The sequence below is a fragment of the Echinops telfairi genome, unplaced genomic scaffold (assembly GCF_000313985.2).
Source record: "Echinops telfairi isolate 266 unplaced genomic scaffold, ASM31398v2 ScPeMD7_7465;HRSCAF=8503, whole genome shotgun sequence".
NCBI classification, from domain to species: domain Eukaryota; kingdom Metazoa; phylum Chordata; class Mammalia; order Afrosoricida; family Tenrecidae; genus Echinops; species Echinops telfairi.
Window position 1 is genome coordinate 1,094,235 of NW_022111365.1, and position 20,282 is coordinate 1,114,516.

A 20,282-nucleotide genomic window follows, 5' to 3' on the forward strand; every position below is an offset into this window, starting at 1 on the left:
CCCCGACCACAGTACTTCTTACCAATTCTGCTATCAACTGCCCCGACCACAGTACTTCTTACCAATTCTATCAACTGCCCCGACCACAGTACTCTCTACTTTGATGCTGGATTGACTACCATTGCAATGGCTATACAGAACTCACAGATAATACTTATGATTGTGGGGTTTACTAGGATAGTAGCAGGTTATAATTCAGGTTCAGGGAAGGTCAGGATAATTCTTTTGATCAGGACAACCTCTTCTCAGTTGTGTCCCCAGACATTCTAGAATGGGTTCTCAAATCTCATTGGGTCTAAAGGCACTAATGACTCCTTTTCTAGTAGCAAAGACGGATTTGTTAGTGTATGACAAAATGTGGCAACCTAATTAAATACTTACAAGGAGCCTTGGTGGTGGTGTCAGGTAATTTTTTGAACTGCTAAGCTCAGGCTGGTGGTCCAAACAGATAAGTTGCTCAATGGGACAATGATGAGGTTATGAGTCAGAATCAACTTGATGGCAGCTGATTTTATGAGAGATAGGGTGCATTTGATATCTAAGAATATTTTGATGAAACAGAATCCCTGATGTGACATCATTCCCCAGCAACTTGGTGCCAGGTTGATTACATTGGACTGCTTGCATCATGGAAAGACATGTAATCTGGATATGGATCTGCCTTCCTAGTATTTAATGATTCTGTCAAAACTACCAATTATCGTGTGTGTGTGTGTGTGTGTGTGTGTGTGTGTGTTGTTTTCTTCCCTCTCAGCCTATTGGTGTTAGTTGCTGTTTGGTTCGATTGACTTGGCTCTGACCCATAGTGACCATATTATGTACAATGGCAGGAGCATTGCCTGTTCTGCACCACCCTCACAGTCCTTGTGATGCTTGAGCACGTTGTTAGAGCCAGAGTGCCAACCCATTTCATCGTGGGTCTTCCTCTTTTTCTCTGACCGCTCTGTTTTACAAAGCATGATGTCTTTTTCCAGGGACTGGCCTCTCTTGATAGCATGTCCAAAATACATGAGATAAAGTCCCTCCTTCTAAGGAACAGTCTGGCTGTACCTCCTCCAAGATGAGTTGGTTTGTTCTTACCACAGTCCATGATATTTGCAATATCATTCATCAACAACACAACTCAGACTCATTTCTTCTCTGGTTTAGCTTCATCTGCATAGGAGATGATTGAAAATATAATAACGAGGGTCAGGCACATGTTAGTCCTCGAAGTAGCATCCTTGCTCTATAACACTTCAAGGAGGTCTTGTGCTGCAGATACACTCAAGGAAATACATCTTTTGATTCCTTGACTGTTGCTTCCATGATTGAGGATCCAAGTAAAACGAAGTCCTTGGCAACTTCAATATTTTCTCTGTTTATCAGGATGTTGTCTAAATGTTCGATTGTGAGGATTTTTGCTTTCTTTACATTGAGTTGTAATTCAAACTCCAGGCTGTTATGTTTCATCATCATTGATTGGTCCAAGTCCTCTTTGCTTCAAGCAAGCGAGGTTGTATCATATGCCTATCAAAGGCTACTAGTGAGCCTTCTAATGCTGCTGCTGCTTTCTTTTGCAGAGTTCTTGTTCATATTTTTGTATTGTTTGCTCAGTAGACAGATTAAATAAGTATGAGAAAAACAACCCCGATGCACACCCCTTCTGCTCCCTTATTCTGTTGAAGAAACTGCCTCTTGGTTTTTGTGCAGGTTCCAACATGAGCACAATGAAGGGTTCTGGAATTCCCATTCTTGTCGATGTTCCCCATAGTTGGTTAGGAGCCACACAGTCAAGTGCCTTTGCCTAGTTTATAAAGCACAAATAGACATATTTCTGGTATTTTTAAATTTCAGCCAAGATCCATCTGATATCAGCCGTGATATTCCTCATTCCACATCCTCTTCTGAATCTGGCTTCCGTTCCTGGCAGCTCCTTTTGATTTCTGGATATTCTATCCAACAAGGTTCAAGTATATAGTCAGAATTTGTTTTATTTTAAAAAATGGTATCTGCAACGAAGATGTCATTGGTCTTGCAAAATTCGATCACACAGTCACCAGCTTTGTTTTTATCACACAGGCGTCGTTTCTAATGCAGGCCCTCCTACTTTCCAGCTTCCACGTTCCTATCACGTGTAATTGCCAATGCATCTTGATCGCATGGTAGGTCAAATTCAGAGGTTGATAGAACTCTTCGTTTTTTTCCATCATAGACTTTAGCGCTTGGTTTGTGAATTTGAATATTTGTATCAGCTGGTCTTCCTTGTAGGTTTCTAGATCTTATTCTATCACCAATGGCATTGTACTTCAAGATAAATGTTGAATGGGAAGAAATACCTACAAACATCCATCATTAATTAGAATGCGGAATGCACAAATTATGAATTGAGGAAAATTGAAAGTTGTCAAAAATGAAACAAAATCAATATCCTTGGCATGAGTGTGTTGAAACGGACTGACATTGCCATTTTGAATTAGGCAATCCTGTGTTTTATTATTCAAGGAGTGACAAATTCTCTTATCTCGTTACTTATTATAGAATACAAGCTGTAAACAAGGTTAGTGTTTTTAGTTGTAGCATCTTGGTTTATCACATCTTGGTTTATGCCTTGGGAGTTTTTATGTGAGGATTATGTATGGTTAAGGAGATGCTTATGAGTGCCAAGGTGTCAATGGTGACCTGGACTGCTAACGTTCTGTGTCAAATTGGGCAAGTTAGGGCTCCTGGAGATTCCATTTACCACTAGAGTGATTGCTGGTCTATGATGTCACCCCACGCAATGTCATCACTTCCCGTAACGTAGCCTAATGGAATCCAACCAATCACTTGAAAAAAGAAATGTCTTAGTGTGTGGTTTGCCTTCAGACTATAAATAGATATGTTGCAGCTCATTCTCTCTCTCTCTCTCAGCTTTAAATTTATTTTGGTTACCTAGCCTAACCTAGGGGTCTTAGAGCAGGTCATCTCACCTAAGCTATAGTCCTTGGGGCACAGCCTGCATCAATTTCACTGATTATGTTTCTCTAGAAAACCCTGACTAAGCCAGGCTATTAACAAAAATAAATCAAATGGCATGCCACGCTCTGAGTGACTTAGCCCGTACTGTCTTCCTACTATAATTTCCTACCAAGGCCTCCCATCGCTCCATTCCAATTATTCTCTGTTCTCTTTCTACTGCCCTGGCTGGATCACATTCGCATCTTTACTTCTAAAATACTCTGTACTCCTACTGGGTGGGACCCTCCATCTATTAAGCCAAACGTGTGGATTTTATGACAGTAAACTCATCACTTTCATGCATACATTGGTTAACCTTTTAAATTATAATTTAAAAGTGTTCACTGAGTTCCCGCTATGGATGCGGATGGGACTCTAACTCCATCTTCAGGGCTTAGCTTTGAGGTCACTTCCTCTGCCCCTCAGATGAGGAGCCCTCCTTGACTGGTCTCTGTCTCACATCAGGGCACCCATCACAGTGAGTTCAGCTCTTGGTTGCTTTGTTTCTAGCTTCTTTCCCTACACTGGCCAGAGGGTTTCTTGATCACCATGATCGTGACCCGCATGATGCCTGATAACCCGGTAAATATGTGTTCATAGTGATCACTGAATAGTTAATAGAGACATATGCAGGGAATTTTCCATCACCCCACGTATTTTAGCAGAGGGTAGATGCCCACCTAATAAGGATCTCTTAGAAATGATACTTCTTTTACCATTATGCGAACCACACGGCATTGTAATTGCTAAACTTCCCCATTAGACTGTGAGCTCCCTGAGACAGGAGTAAGATTTCATTTGCCTTCAAAATCCCATAAAACGAGCATATAATATACATTTAGAAAGCTTACAAAAGCTCTATTTTCTGGAATGGACTTTTGTAGAACAAGAATGCTGGAGCACTGAAGAAAAAAAAATGGCACTAATGTGATCCACTTGCCTTGCCAGGCCACTAAGAATATCTTGGTAAATATTAGCCAATGTACAGCCTTTTGCTTGCTATTAAGATTTACTGATTTCAACAGAAAGGTACCTAAAATGTCATGTTACATAAGTCAGACCCCAGAGACAGTCTGTAATTACCCAGCAGTTTAAAACCACATATTGGCTTTGTCTGGGGGCAGATTAAAGCCATTGTCTAGGTAAAGTAGGATATGTGCATAATAGATGTGCTGTGCCAGTGATAGGCATAGCTAGAAGAATATCCTGTAGTCTTCATTCTCGATGTAATTCTTCTCACCATTCAAATGTATAAATCAACAGCACTGGCTAACCCAGTACATGTAAAAAATACCCTTAGTAAATGCCAGATTTGGCAAAATAAATTCAATAACAAAGGCCTCTTTGAAATCTCTGTTCCTTACATAATAGTGACTGTTGAATAGAGAGATTAACATGCTATCTTGTTTCTTCCTGGTGTGATCTTACTTTCATCTGGTAAATACATAAATAGTCTCTGTGTATGTATATGACAGGTTAGGAAACTCTGGGGCAGTTCTGTCAAAAGGGGTCACATTGATTACGTGGAACCTAACATGAGCATATTCACCAGTATCTTGTTGAGCACTTTGAAAACTCAGTATTTTGGTGTGTCTCAGAGAACAGACATGGTCAAAAGTTATTAGGCATGACTTAGGAGAAAGAGCAAGAGAGCTATAGAGCGTGGCAAAGGAGAGCAATGAAATGGTGGGAACACAGTCCATGCCTGCTGCTCGAGGACCTTAACTGGTGGTTTGTCATGTCTTAGCATGACGGTATTCAAGCCATGTGAGGCTTGGGGGTGGAAAAAAGTCCAGCTGGGGCTTGGTCTGAGAACAACCAATTGCCTTGGTTTAAGCCACACAACTCCACTATCAAAGTAAGAGTTTTAAGCTAATATAAAATCCATCAGTCCACTGCCTGAAACCTAAAATAAAATTGCCTGGATCTAAAAGAAATCAGCCTGCATTCAGAGAAGAACTCCCAACACTACTCCCTTGTGTTTCCCAGGCATGGACGCTTCAAGCTGGAAGCATGTGTTGGTAAGTGCCAGACAATCACTGGCAAGTATTATGGATTGATTATTTTCATTTCACCTGTTCTTAAGGCCAGGTAAATGCTACTTTGCTACTAATGCAATCATGGATACCCACTCTTATCCAAGAGCTAAATGAGGGGGGAATACGCACTACTGTTTTAGCCTTGTAACTGAAATGATTATAAGACAGACTGGAGTAGAAATGGGGAGGGGAAGATAATCTCACAAGTTGATGTACTGAGAGTTATTTCTGAAATATTGATGTATGGCAGAGAATGTTGATAATTTTTTTAAGTGATATTTAACACAACAAGCACTTTGTGATGGGTTTGTAAAACAGAATAGGCTTCCATATACTCAAGAAAGGCCATGCACACTGCTACAGAAAAGAGCCCACAACACAGGGAATCCAGGAGAAATAAATCCCTCAGGGTCAACAATGAGAGTAGAGATACCAGGAGGATTAGGGGAAGGTGGGGGGAGAAAGGGGGCATTGATCACAAGGATCAATCTATAACCCCCTCCCAGGGGGACAAACAATGGAAAATTGGGTGAGGGGCAATGGAGGACGATGTAATATATGAAAATAATAATCTATAACTTATCAAGGGTTCGTGAGGGAGGGAGGGCGGGAGGGAGGGGGAAGAAATGGGGAGCTGATATCAGGGGCTCAAGTGGGAAGAGAATGCTTTGAAAATGATGATGGAAGCATATGTGCAATGTGCTTGACAAAATGGATGAATGTGTGGATTGTGATAAGAGATGGAAGAGCCCCCCAATAAAAAGTATTTAATTTTTTTAAAAAGGCCATTTATTCTTGGTGGACATATGTAAAGGTAAGAGGTTTGTGTACAAGGGGAGAGGAGAGCTTGGGGAAGGAGGCACTATTTCCCCCTCTGTGTACCTCACTTGAGACCAACCCCTCAGTCCCCTTGGGGGACTTGAGGTCAATGTGGGTTATGTGGGATGAAGGCTGGGCCTTCTGAGTGTGTATACTGCTGTTTGTTTTCCTGGTAGCACCTTTCTTTCTTTCTTCTTTTTGATCTATATCTTTAGAACCTATCCTCACACTTTCAAATCTCCACTGCTGTCTTCTACTTGGTGTTGCCATCCGTTGTTTTCATATTATTCCATCTGTGCAGGAGACATTGTTGAATATCATGTTGCTGAAAACTTATCACGAAGTCAGTTTCGGTTCCTAGTTTGTGTTAATAAACATATTTTTGCAGGGGAATTTTGAAATCTATTTTTAAAAAATAGATTTGCCTTTCATTTAAAATCTCACAAAGACATTGTTAACCATAGTGGGCACACCTTGAGTTCTCTTTGGTGTAGGGGTGGAGGGAGTCTATATTTGTGACCCCTTTGTTTCATCACTGTAGGCTGTGGAGGGTCAAGTGCATTTTGTTGCAAAATGGAAGATTCAATAATAATAAATTACTCATCAGAGAACATTGTAAAGATTCATCAAGAAGAAACTTTTGATCTGATAACATTTTAAAGGGCTTAATTCATTAACTGAATTATTCCATTCATGTTTGCTGTATGTCTGGCCAGCATCTATAGACTGTGCTAGGAGCTAGGACTACACAAAGAAAGGAGCATCAACAGACCCTTAGGGGGTGTTATTCGAGTGAGTGCTCCTGAGTCCTCCGTTCAGGAGCAGAGGAGGAAGTGTGAGAGATTGATGGTGATCCTCATGCTCTTCCTTTTGGGGATGATGGCAAATCATGGAGAGAGGGCAGGAAGCGTCTTGTAGATCCCTCTAGAAAGCCCTGGAGCTTATTTAGCAGTAGTTATCCAAACAGCAGTGAGAAACTTTGTTCTAAACTTTGCTCTATTGTTCTAAATAGTGCCACGCGTTAATAAGAGAAATTTGACCAATACTTGTCATAACATGTTTTTGGCTAATCAACCTTTAGAATATGACATTTTGTCAGTGAGATGCAGTACAGCATAAGTTCCACTGGACTAGAAGCAGGTGCTGTGTGCTCCAGCGGACCCCTGGACACTGGTTACACCGAGTGGATTCTGACTCAAAATGACTCTGGAGAACAGAGTAGAACTGCCCCACAGGTCTCCCGAGACTGTAACCTTTGTCGAGGCCCGTCACCACATCATTTCCTCAGGTTAAGTGTGAAGTGCTGGGAGGTTAGAAGCAGTGATCCTTAGTTACTGTCTAGAGATCCCTGTCTAACACACTGTCCCACCAGTTCACCTTTACCATTGGTTCGATACCTGATTTGTCACATGCTTTTCCTATCTTCAGAGTATTAGTTTCCCTGCCTGACAAATACCAATAACACTACAAACTGTTTTTGGTGGTGTAATGATGAACATTCCTTTTTTCATAGTTACTTATTTAATTATATGTTACCATAAATAGAAATAGTTCAAGTGCATCGAGCTTGTGTTTTCTCACAGGTATTGTTGCTTAGGATAAAGCTATACCTATTTTTGGGAAAGAAGAGGTGATTTAAAGCAAGTAAATGATAGGATATAGCATTGGTTATCACAAGCATTTCCAAGGTTGGGTGAGCTTGAGTGAAGTCAAGAAATATTTGAATATATGATCTTTTAGATTCCTGTCATTTATTTCTTCCTAATTACTTTACCTGTTTATAATTAAACAATATGGAAATTTTCTGTTGGAAATAATATCTTGCTATGCAGAATAGATTTGTCAGGTTGCCTAAAGTATCAGTCATATGTATATTTTTAACTTTATCTTTTAATGTGTAGTTAGATATTTATGTGATTTGCCTAGTTCACTGTTGATTTATAAACCTATTTCTCTGTGCTTTGCTGTGCTTTCAGATTAGAGTGTTGACAGAAAGAATGCTCAAATATCTTCGGAAATGGTTTGTCACTCACTTTTGGGGGCACTCCCGTCAGAGAGCGAGGCTAGTCTCCAAAGATGGAAGATGCAACATAGAGTTTGGCAACGTGGAGGCACAATCGAGGTTTATATTTTTTGTGGACATCTGGACAACGGTGCTTGACCTCAAGTGGAGATATAAAATGACCATTTTCATCTCCGCCTTCTTGGGGAGCTGGTTCCTCTTTGGTCTTCTGTGGTACGTGGTCGCTTACATTCACAAAGATCTCCCCGAGTTTCATCCTTCTGTCAACCACACCCCGTGCGTGGAGAATATCAATGGCTTGACCTCAGCTTTTCTGTTTTCTCTGGAAACTCAAGTGACCATTGGCTATGGATTCAGGTGTGTGACGGAGCAGTGTGGCACGGCCATTTTCCTGCTTATCTTTCAGTCTATTCTCGGAGTCATCATCAATTCCTTCATGTGCGGTGCCATCTTAGCCAAGATCTCCAGATCCAAGAAACGCGCGAAGACCATCACCTTCAGTAAGCATGCCGTGATCAGCAAGCGGGGCGGGAAGCTCTGCCTCTTAATCCGAGTGGCTAATCTTAGGAAGAGCCTTCTTATTGGCAGCCACATCTATGGAAAGCTCCTCAGAACCACGGTCACTCCCGAGGGAGAGACCATAATTTTGGACCAGATCAATATCAATTTTGTGGTAGATGCTGGTAATGAAAATTTATTCTTCATCTCCCCGCTGACAATTTACCACATCATTGATCACAATAGCCCTTTCTTCCACATGTCAGCAGAAACCCTGCTCCAGCAGGACTTTGAATTGGTCGTGTTCTTAGATGGCACGGTGGAATCAACCAGTGCCACTTGCCAGGTTCGGACATCCTATGTCCCAGAGGAGGTACTTTGGGGCTACCGGTTCGCTCCGATAGTTTCTAAGACCAAGGAAGGGAAATATCGAGTAGATTTCCATAACTTCAGCAAGACAGTAGAAGTGGAGACCCCTCACTGTGCCATGTGCCTCTATAATGAGAAAGATGCCCGAGCCAGGATGAAGAGGGGCTATGACAACCCCAACTTCATCTTGTCGGAAGTCAATGAAACAGATGACACCAAAATGTGACGGACTTTTCAGCATGAATGGAACACTGTCTCGAAGATGCCTATTGGCTTGGAACCGTCAGGAAGCAATGAGACATTTGAGGATCTGAAGTGAGGACCCTCAACGTCGACCCGTACAAGGATTCTCTGAAGCCCTTCATTGTGATCCTCTAAGACATCTGCTGCACAAGGCAATCATATTAGACATGTTTGTATTTCTATGGGGCTGGAATATGGGAGCCACAAGAGGCCACTGGAGATCTTGAGTACGATGATCTGAGATCATGAAATGTAGATGAGAACAGACAAACTTATCAAAAGCCTTAGGTACAGATCAAACAACCTTTTAAAGACTCCTCGAAGAAGTTATGAACTTTCGATAGGAGCATTTGATTCTACTGATAAGAAACTGCTTCCATTTAACATTGACTTTTATAAGGGGAAATACTGATATGGGGGAAATGTTCCAGCCAATCAAAGAAAATAAGGGCGGTGGGGATAATGCTTTAAAAAACTGTGTAGCTCTAACCTTCTCAAGCTCTGGTAGTTGAAGTCATGTTCTGCTGGGTTTCAGGAAGTGTAAGGCCTACGCAGTCTGGGGCTGTGTAGTAAGAACCCAAGTCCAGACGAGCTTCATGCGTATCCATCGACTCAAAGCCAAGTGTGTTCTGAATGATCTTTTGTAGAATGTCTAAACATGCTAACACTGCCTTCTTACATCTCATTGCATAGTAGCCTGTAAGAATCCTGGATTTGTAAAGGGTGATGGATATTAAAAATGGGACTGCATTGAAAGAGATTAGGAGCTACACATCTGTTAAAAAGAGTATCCCATACACTTCCAAGAAAGCAATGAAGAAATGGAAGGTGCCAAGTCAATCTGAAAAGGACAATGCTGTGAATACTTTCGAGGAAAAAATGTTTCATGAGTTGTTTGACCAGGAGTGTGTACTGAAAGGCTCTTCCTGCAGGAGAAGAGTGGAAGGAAGAGTGCAGGCTGTGAGCCCGCAATGAGAAAGTGCTGGTTTTTTTCTCTCACTGAGGGCCAGCCCCACGTCATGGTAAAGGGACCCACGTGAAACAAGGATGTCCTCCAGGGAGAAGACTTTACTGTGAATGTCTCTTCAATTCCCCACCGACCAGCATTTGAATGTATACTGGAATGGATGGTACTGAAAGCTTCGTGGTAATCAGGTGTTTTTAGTGTGTTGATTAAGATATTAAATCTCTAAAACTGTGCGTGTTCTTTCCAGATGTGTCAGTTATTGCACATATACTGCGACTGACTTACTGGTGGAAACCTTTTGCTAAAGGCAGACCCTCTCCCAGAAGGGGGAGAAGTGAGAGGAAAGGATACATTTGTTGCTTTCACTACAGTTTCCCCCCTGAGGAAGTGATCTTGGCTATAGACACACCCCTTCCTGTACCAAAAAACCAACAACCCCCAAACAAACAAATCCGTTGCTGTTGAGTTGATTCCAAGTCATAGCAATGCTGTATAAAATTTCTGAGGCTGTGTAAATCTGTATGAGAGCAGATGGTCTCATCCTTCTCCCAGGGAGCAGCTGATGGGTTTGAACCACTGACCTCCTGATGAGCAGGTCAATGTTAACCAGACAACTCCACCATCCTGTAGGGTTCTAGCTAGTCATTAGAGTGTGTCTTAAAACTATTGTGGCAGCTGTGGATTGTTATTGGTAGGGATGAACTTGTAGAGATCCCTAAACACATCCTTCTGACCAAATCCTGTGGGAGATTTGGGACACACTTGGTCAGTGTCCATAACCTGCATTGATCCACATAAGAGGTCACTCTGTGTTGAAAGCATGCTGGCAACACACTTTAATCTCCTTACAACCCTAAAGGAAATCAGGCTGTATGCAGGCTTGCAGGAGCTGGAATTCTTTGCTGGAGTATTTTTGTGAGCTTTTACAACTCTGAGGTCTCCTTTATAAGTTGAAGGGAAAATGCATTGAAATTATCATAAGTCATCCATGCCTTTTGATAGTTAAGAAAACCAAACAACTAGAATCTCTCTGATTGGAGTTTTTTTTCTGGGATTTCCAGTGAAAGTCTGTTTGCCTCCAAATATTCATTGATTAGCATAAAGTTACTCTGAAACTTGGAGTCTCATTTTTGGTGCAAATTCTCATTGAACCTCTTCAAAAACCCCAAAGCAAATTCACTGCCATCAAAACTGGTTCATAGCAACACCAAAGGATGGGATAGAACTGCCCCTGTGGGTAACTATTTCCGGCAGTAGAAAGCCCCATCTTCCTCCCACAGGGTGGCTGCTGACCTTGCAGTTAGCAGCCCAATATGAGCAGCCCCACCAAGCATAACCATTCTAACAACCATTCGCACATCTCCATTATGGCTCTAGGAAACAAGAACCAGGAGAGGAGAAGCGATAGGCCCACGGAGTGGCTAACCCCCGGGTGAGGCAAAGGTTCAAGAAGTCACATGCTCACGGAAAGGGTGATGGTTTGAACCCACCCAAAGGGGCCTCAGAAGGACGACCTGGTGATCTGCTTCTGAAAGATCACAACCACGAAAACCCTCCTTGGTGCTTGAACACATGTCGGGTGACAAGGTGCAGGAATTGATTTAACTGCAACTGATGTATTTTTGACAGAGGATATGGAATTTCTATGCAACAAAAGAACCCTTAACATTTGAAGGGAGGGGGTCATGAAATACATAGGAGCACAATAAGTAAAGAAAATACACAGGAAACAGAAGGTTCTAGAAGGCCAACTTGCCTATAGGTTAATGCTAGTGCTAAAGTGTGAATTACGTAGATTTTTGATGACCCCGGGACGTTTGAAAGCTCTTTGAAGGCATGCTTTTAATTCCAAACTAGTAGCATTCTTTCCACCAGGAACTGACCACATCATGACTGCTCCTGCTGTAGATGCACCCCGTTATTAGAGTTGCTGATTTGCCTATCTTACATGAAATTCCGTACTCCTTATTCCTTTGAAGACTCGCTGCATCCCAGGAGACATAATGTAGCCATTTTGGGGGGGTGTTGTTGTTGTATTGTCTGATTTAGCTCCTCTGCTGACTATGGGGGGTTTTCATCTGGAGAGTGGGTCGTGGTTTAATATTTCTGAACTCTGGCTGAGTCAAGCCACAACATTTAGATTTAGCATTTGGGAACTCTTTAGGAAAAGGGGTTAAATGTCAAAAAATCCTTTATTTCTAAGAAGAGGCTGAGTCAAAGGAAAAGATCCTTTCTAAGCTGCCAGACCTAAGAAGTGAGCTGACTAGCGTTCTGTTAAGTTCCCACCTCTAATGGCTGGGCAGGAGAAGCTCCAAGTGCACCGTGGACACTGTGTGGTGGAGAAGCCTCCTTTGGATATTTTTCATCATGGGGGAGATGAGCCTTCAACTCTTGCTCTGTGAGTAGTACCATGGGGTGTCTCCTCCTGCCTAGAGCAAACGTTTTCAAAACCACTGATGGAAAGAATGCAAATGAACCCCTGGCCCCACCCCTTGGCCCTGCTGTCTGCCATTACAGGAAGTACATGTCAATCAAAACTTGACAGGGGAGATAGAGGATTTTATTTTGGAAGCCAGAAGTTTGAGAACAATGACTGGAATTTCCTCTTTCTGTCTAGCAAAGGCTGTTTGTCACTGGGGAGATAAAAGTCCAGGGGTAGGGAATAAAGGTTATCAGGCCCTGTGGCAATGCAGAGCCATGCTGGGGAGTGGGGGGTGCAAGCAGGAGGAGGACTTATGGAGGAAATCTATTTCAATGCCTGTCATTAAGTTTCCATTAAAAGAACATTCCGTTAGGAATTCAAAAATAATTTAATCTCCCCAGCCAGATGCACCCAGCTGGACTCCTCGGAGCCTGAGCTCTGCAGTGGGAGACTTGCTCCGAGGACCAGGGACTGGTATGGGCCCACATCAGCCTCTCCACCCAGTATGCCCTTGGTTGGGCAGGATGTTCTAGAAAGCATTCGTGTTTCACAGGACAGTGAGAAAACCCCACAGCCTGAGTTTATGATAGGGCCTACTTAGTAAGCTTTGACCAGGACTTACCTTTTGTTTTAAACATTATATGTATATATCCCTCATTTAATTCTTCCCAGCAGTCTTTGGAAGTTAGTTCTATTGTGATCCTTTTCTAAAGGCAGTTGAAACAAGTAACTTGGTCTTCAAAGCCCATACATTGAAAGCACTCAAGTCTAATGCTTTCAGATACGCCATGACGGACCAGCTTCTGAGCGGACATACTGAGGCTGCTGGCGAGCTACCTGGAATTGATAGCTGTCTAGCGTACATTCTTGGCATTTCTCACTCTTAGGGGAATTCCTTTACCAGTGCTTTATAAGGACTTCTTGACCTACTTCTTCAAGGAGGAAGGTGTGTTTTACTAGAGGCTCTAGATGAACTGTTCAGTGAATATCAAGTGAATATTCTAATGATTCATCTAAACTGTTAGTACAAACTATACTACTAATGTTGTATATTAAACTATAGCACTAATGCTATATATATGTACACACGTAGCCTTACCACGAAGACTAATATGCATGTATTATTCATGTATTTCTGTATCTACAAACACACTAAGAACTTCAATGTTTTATTTCAATCTCCAAGCAATCCTTTGAGTAGAGACAGATGAGAGCCCTTCTTTATGAATGGGGCATGGCACCTCGTTAGACCTGGAGAAAGGGGTCTATGCGCTCGGTTCAGCATGGACTCCTAGCAGCCAACACACCTCCTCCCCTCTGCAACAAATGGTTTGGTTTTTTTTTAACGAGTGAATGAATGATTTTCCCAAGGTCAGCATGACTGTCAGTGCGTTTGAATGCAAGGAGGTCCTTGGTAAGTGTCTTTACTTTGTTAAGCCTGTTTCCTCTTTTATAAAGTGGAGCTGTAACATGAATTCAGACGAGAACGCAACAAAGTAGTAAATGGAAGGATTCCTATGAAAATGTAAATCGAAACTTACATGGCAAATGGGGCAAGAGCCTGATGCTTTCAAAGTAGACACGCACATGCGGGGCAGGACATGATCGTGATGAGAAGAGGCATTACGGACAAAGGACAGCATCTCTGGCTGACTGTCTTATATAATACAGCCTACCAATTGGGGAAAGGTGACTGGGATCATTTCAATAAACAGGTATTCATTGAGAACCAACGAGGGCCACGTGCTGGCAGTGTAAGAATTAGGGAGCGAATGGTATGTCTACTGCCACCAGTGATTGAAGCGCAGATTAGTAATTAAGACTAATTTCTGACAATACCAGCGTCCACGGCACAACTTCCGTCGGCACCCCCCCCCCCTTTCCTTCACCATCGCTATTGCAAGAGTGTGTGTTGTTGTTATTTACCGTTGTAGAGTTAGCCCTCAACACCGGATGCCCCCCCCTACAAAGGGATCATGATTCATAGGGTTTTCATTGGCTGACTTTGAGGCCTCTCTTCAGCACAAAGTCCCACTGACACCTGTTCAGCATCACAGCAACACAAAAGCATTCACACGTGTGTTACACTGACAGAGAAATAAATCCAGGTCTCCTGCATTGAAGGCAAGAATTATCTCAGTGCCCTCAACCATAGCTAAATCGAGGAAGCTGCTGAGGGTGAAGAAAGTCATTATTATTTCTTTATGCAGCATGCTTATAAGCATTTCAAAATAACAATATTAATATTTCCTACTCTATGTTGCTTTTCTTTGAAAAATTTATTTTGCTGGTGATCATGGTGAAAATACATACAGCAGATCATATGCGGATTCAGAGATTCTACATGTATAATTCAGCAACATCAACCACATTCTCTGAGTAGCGCAGCCTATTCACCCTCTTCCCTAACTGTTCCTCCCCCATGAACATAAACTCGGAAGCCAAAGCCAAATTCACTGCCAATGAGTCAATTCTGGCTCCTGGTGACCCTGGTAGACAGGGTTTGGGGGACTGTGCCTCGAGGGGAGTAAGGACCCTCCTTTTCCTGCTTTGCTTGGAGAAAGCCTCTGCAGAGCCACAGCAGTCGCAAATCCAAGGCAGTTGCGGCGTCTCGCACGCTAAGGTGTTGCCCTTAGAGATTCCATGCGAGACGCTGCTGAAGCTCCTTCTCACAGGGGTTTTCTTTTCATATCTGTGCCTCTTCCCCCATGAAGCCTCCCTGTCTGTAGTGTTTTCCCTACTAGTCTGTCATTCACTCCAGTCCCAGTCCCTCCTGTTAACTCTCATTTGATCAAGCCCAGTGACCCTAGGAGATGCCCGTGGCTGATGTACTTGGCTGAAAGGAAAGGAAGGAGGTTCAATAAGCCTAGAGACACTACCGAAGAAAGGCCTGGTGATCTGATTCTGAAAAGTCAATGCAAAGCCTTTGGGACTGTTTTTCTCTGACATACACACATGGAGTCACCATGAGTCAAAACCCGCTCCATATTTACTTGCTATATCCAACTCAAACAGAATGTACACTGCGCTGTGCACATGTAAGATACCATTAATGCTAGAATTTCCTGGAATAATGATGAGGCGCTCCAGTTGTACAGCCTGTACACCCACTGTGCCAACACCAGAGCCAGGGTCTTCCACGTTATCAGCCCCAGATATGTTCTGTGCCCACTGACCATGGTCCCTGCCTTCTGTCCACAGAGTGCCCCTTCCCGCTTCTCTGCCCTCTACTCAGACCCAGCTCCTCTTCTTCCCAAAGCCTTCCCCGACCACTCCGATCTCCAGTACGCTCCAGTCTGTGGACTTCCACCGTCTGGGCCTGCTAGATTGCCCTGGGGTGGGGGTGGGGTCACCTGTTTATGTGTTGTTCCTAAACCACCCACTGGGACTGTTAGCACGGAGTGGGCAGGAACTATGTCAGTTATTAAGATATATAATGAATGCTTTTCATATTTTATGTGGGGATCACATTAGTATCCTGGGTTAAAATATCACATTTTTTCCTCTTTGTTCATTTATCCGAGAAATGTGCACAGTAAATGACTATTTACTATTATCTTGTTTGACAATTCACACATTGCTTTCATAGAGGTGATTGGTGGCTCATGCACCTGAAACAGAAAACTTATCATCTAAGAGCTGAAACATGAAGTATTAAAATTTCTAAGTTATACCAAGGGCCTGGTGGTAAATAAATTAATAAAAATGAACACATGCTATTTCTGTTAGTCTGGGTACATTATGGAAACAAATCCACAGAAAACTCATATGTATAAGAAAGAGTTTTATATAAAGGTTAAGTGCACATCAAAAAGATCCCAACCCAGTGCTGCCCAAGCCCACAAATTCAACACTAACCCATATGTCCAACACCATTCTACAAAGTCCTCCTCCATCTCACAAAACACACACTATGAAGCTGATTGCAGGAGGAAAGCTGAATCAGCTAACATGTAAGCATCTCAGTGTTGGCAGGGGTCTCCAGACGGCTACTCCAGCACCCAGGGCTACATCGGGGTAGGTCCTTGTGGCTTCTCCTCAGGGATGTCTTGCAGGAAGTGAGACTTGCCAGCTGAAGCAGGGAATTGGCTAAGGCAGCTGCAGCCTGGTCTGACCATCACAAAACAAGAAACTAGAGAACTAGAAAGGTGAGGCTCACCGAGCCATTTATCTCTCCGCCATTCAACTACTCCCACATGTGTTTATCGGCCAGGTTGGCACAACAAATCTTAACTATCTCACTATTTAAAAAATGAAAAACCCAAAAAAAAGGGGTGAGATGAATGAAGGTTTCTTGGGAGAGAGTGCATCTAAACTTGGTATAAGATTCGAAATAGGAAAAGGTGAAAAATGACATGCTTGAACACTAACGGAAAAGTTAGTGGCTCAAGTTCACCCAGAAGCACCTGGGAAGGAAGAACTGGGGACCTACTTCTGAACAGTCTGCCGCTGAAAAGCCCGTGGATAACAGATATTCTCTGACACACAGGGTGTCCCCAGGAGTCAGAGCTGGAGGGCTAGAGAAGTGTATTCTATTTTGCTCAGGCTAACAGGTGTACCACCTGTTAGCCTGAGCAAAATAGAATAACAGGAGTATAAATCCGGGTGAGGCTTCTGGGAAATCAGGTCCTGGCTTGAGTATGGATGTAGTTTGAATCCCACTGTGTGTATCAAATACTAGCGTCTTTGAGTGGCACTGACATGACTGTGTTTCCAGTGTTGGCATGTGGGATGGATTAGAGGAACAATTGGAGGCAGAAACTAGATCTTTAGAGAGCACCATCCTCATTCCTATATTTCAGGAGGGGAAGTTGAGGCTTAGAGAGGCATAGGACGTGTCCAGTTACGTGGCCAAGGAGTGGAAGAGTCAGAATCCAGGCTCTGCTCCTGGTTCATTCAGGGTTCTTTCATGCGCTTTCCCCTCCCCAGGGCTCCCACAGAACCTATGCATGGGGCTACAGTTCCTGAAGCTCACCTGGAAAGTGGGGCCTTGTGGGGAGCCACTTCAAAGTCCAGGGGACTCAATAGGACCAGAAGGTGAGTGTGATTGAAGAGTGGAGACGGCACTGTGACCTCGCACCATTTAATGGAGACCCAGAGGCCCTGTGCATCTAGCCATGTCCTTGTCATCAGAGGAACCTGGGAACCCTCACGAAGGACAGGAAAACACTTGTCAAAGAGGTGACTTCATCCACAGCTGGAATGAAAACTTGGCAGTTCTTTCATTAGTGAGCTGTTTGAGTCACCAGCAACGTTTTGTTTGTTTATTGATTTCAGTTAAACTGAACATGGGCTTTGGAAACTATAATAATCCTGGTGCCACCTCTGATGAAAACATGATAGAGAACAGATAGGCAATAAAGGAGGACAGAAGAGGGCGAGGTGTGCAATGTGGTGTCCAGGAGCTCTGAAGACAGGCAGACAGACAGACTTGGGGAACCCCCAAGCATTCTCATGTACTGACCTACTCTCTCTATATTTAACCTTTCTGAACCCCCCTTTTTATTTCCAGTGTCAATGACATGTTTGGTTAAAAGTCACTATAAGGACTGTGGATAATGGATGAATATGCAAATTCCTAGCATGGTACCTGATATAGGTAGCTGGAGTGTGAATGATGAAGTAGAGATGATGTTGATGTAAGGGCAAGGTAGGGGATCCTGACCAATGTGATTTGTCCCAGAGTGCTCATTACTCCTGGACTGAGCCTCTTGATTTCCACTCCTACACACACACCTTGTTCTCTATCCCTTGTCTTGATTTTAACCCAGAAAGCTCACCTTTCTCTAACCACGGATGCTGCTTCTGGTGGGGGGCACAGAGACTCCTAGAAGCTTAGAAGGGAAAGAGAGCTAGGCAAACACGTATCCAAATTTGTTATTTTACAACTGGAGACACGCGGGGCATGAGAAGGGTGTGGCCTGTCTGAGATGGACACTTTGGACAGTCAGATTGTTGACCAGTCTGGTGCTTCAGGCCAGATCCCTGGACTATGCGTTGCTCAAAGAGTTGAACCAAGTGGAGAAAATCCGAAACAAAACCTTGCTTTTGAACATTTGAGCAGGAGGTGGCGCCACAAGCTTCCAGATCACAAAAGTGAAACCTATCTGGTTTTTGGTGAAGAGCTAGCTTTGCCTCATCCAGAATGCTCTCTAATAGTCGTTACAATGTTTAGGACATGTAACGGAGAGATATCCAGTGTTTGGGTCATCTAATGCTTGAGGGACTGTTCAAATAATGGTGAAAGGCTCTGAAAAACTAAATTGTGATACAAAAATACAGAGGTTATTAGAAAGTCATTGTGGTTTGTGGACTGTTTAACTAGATTCCAAGAGGTTTACGTTTTCCTTTACAATAAAACAGAAATAATATTATTGTCTCATCTTACAGAGAAGAAGACCAAGGTGCTGAAAAGTCAAGAGGGCTGTTCAAGACTCATGCATGGCTAGGGAGGGCAGTGGTATCTATACATTAAACTTTTTACAGAGTGTATTTGGCACGGCGCTGTTTTAAATGCTTTACAAATAGTTACTCATGTTAGTCCTGTGGGAGTATAAACAACCCACTCATGGAAGCCCAAGTCAGGCTGCTGCTAAAGTTCACAGTCTTTCTCCAGTAACAGGGCAACTGGAGAACTTGATTCAATTCCTGACTCAGGTGCTTCCTTATGAATGTGGTAAACCACTTTATCTCTGAGCCTCAGTTTCCACACCTGTATGATAGGGATAATAAAACTATACAATATTTTTAGATTAATTGGGAAAATATGTGTGAAAAATCTACTGTTCATTATAAAGCAAGATTTTGTATCAAGAGCTTGTTACTGGAGATGCCTTACAGTTTAATTTACTTAAAGATGTGTGCAGACAGAAGACAGCATTGAAGATACAGCCTGGGGAGAGAGTCGGGTCTCTCCAGACCACAGGGGAGCGAACTAAAAGGGAGAGAGAATGAGTGAGAGAGAGGGGACTTCATCATGGCCCACCAAGCCCTGGGCCAACATCCCGGCTCTGAGCAGCCAATGCACAGAGAGCACCATAGGGCCAGCCCCACCAGGAGACAGGACATTCCCTCCCTGACCCACAGTGCTACAGGGCACAGCACTGGAGACACTCCGGAAAGTGTGCCTGGTCTGCTCCATGCACAGCGGGGTGCACGGCAAAGGGAGTGCAACTGGGCAGCGAGGAGAGCAAAGTAACCAAGTCCCAAGGAATCCTGAAAAGACTTCTGACTTGGGGGCCAGGGCTTGGCACCTCGTCAGACTGGATCAGAAAAGAGACACCAGGATCAACAGACAGACTTGGAACTACCTATTGGGTTGTTGTTTTTTTTCTTTCTTGTTTTTGTTGGTTTATTTCTTTTTCTTTCGCTCTATGTCTATCTATATAAGATAGGCAGGCATAGCAATCCCGAGGAGAAAATAACAGAACCAGCGGGGTTCTGGGGAGGACATGGGGGTGGGGGAGAGGAGTGGGAATCCTACAAACCCAGGCATAATGGAAGAACAAGAGGTCTGAAATGGATGGTGAGGAGGGCATAAAATGCTTGGTGGGGTTCAATCAAGTGCAATGTATCTGAGAAGAATTACTAAGAGTGGAAGGGAGGGTGAGTATGATAGTGGGGCAGAAGGAAGGTGAAAGGAAATAGAGGAAGGAAATAGGAGGCAAAAGCTATTTATAGGGGTATAGCTATAGGTATGTACATATGTAAATATATTAATTTATAATGAAAGGGATAGAGGCCAATGTATATATATTTATATGTTAAGTGTTAAGATAGCAGGCAGACTTACAGACTTTGGGCCTCTACTCAAACACAAGAGCACTTTGTTCTAATAGCCTGGCACTCTATGATACTCACCTTCCTGACATGATCGCTGAAGACAAATGGATGCATAGTAAATGTGGTGAAGAACATAGATGG

At 43.1% G+C, this 20,282-nt stretch overlaps 1 protein-coding gene across 3 annotated transcripts in view; it reads left to right on the forward strand.

Moving 5' to 3' along the window:
• KCNJ1 (potassium inwardly rectifying channel subfamily J member 1) overlaps positions 1–10,170 on the forward strand; it is a 42,740-nt gene extending 32,570 nt beyond the window's left edge. For 2 of the 3 annotated variants that reach the window (XM_045283672.1, XM_004714174.4), the window contains one exon: positions 7,814–10,170. In XM_045283672.1, coding sequence (XP_045139607.1) covers positions 7,835–8,953 — 1,119 coding nt within the window. In that variant the 5' untranslated portion in view covers positions 7,814–7,834 and the 3' untranslated portion in view covers positions 8,954–10,170. Of the gene's footprint in view, positions 1–4,929; positions 5,001–7,813 lie in introns of those variants that run through there. The other variant, XM_045283671.1, reaches the window with a different exon arrangement.
• Positions 10,171–20,282: the final 10,112 nt, after the last annotated feature.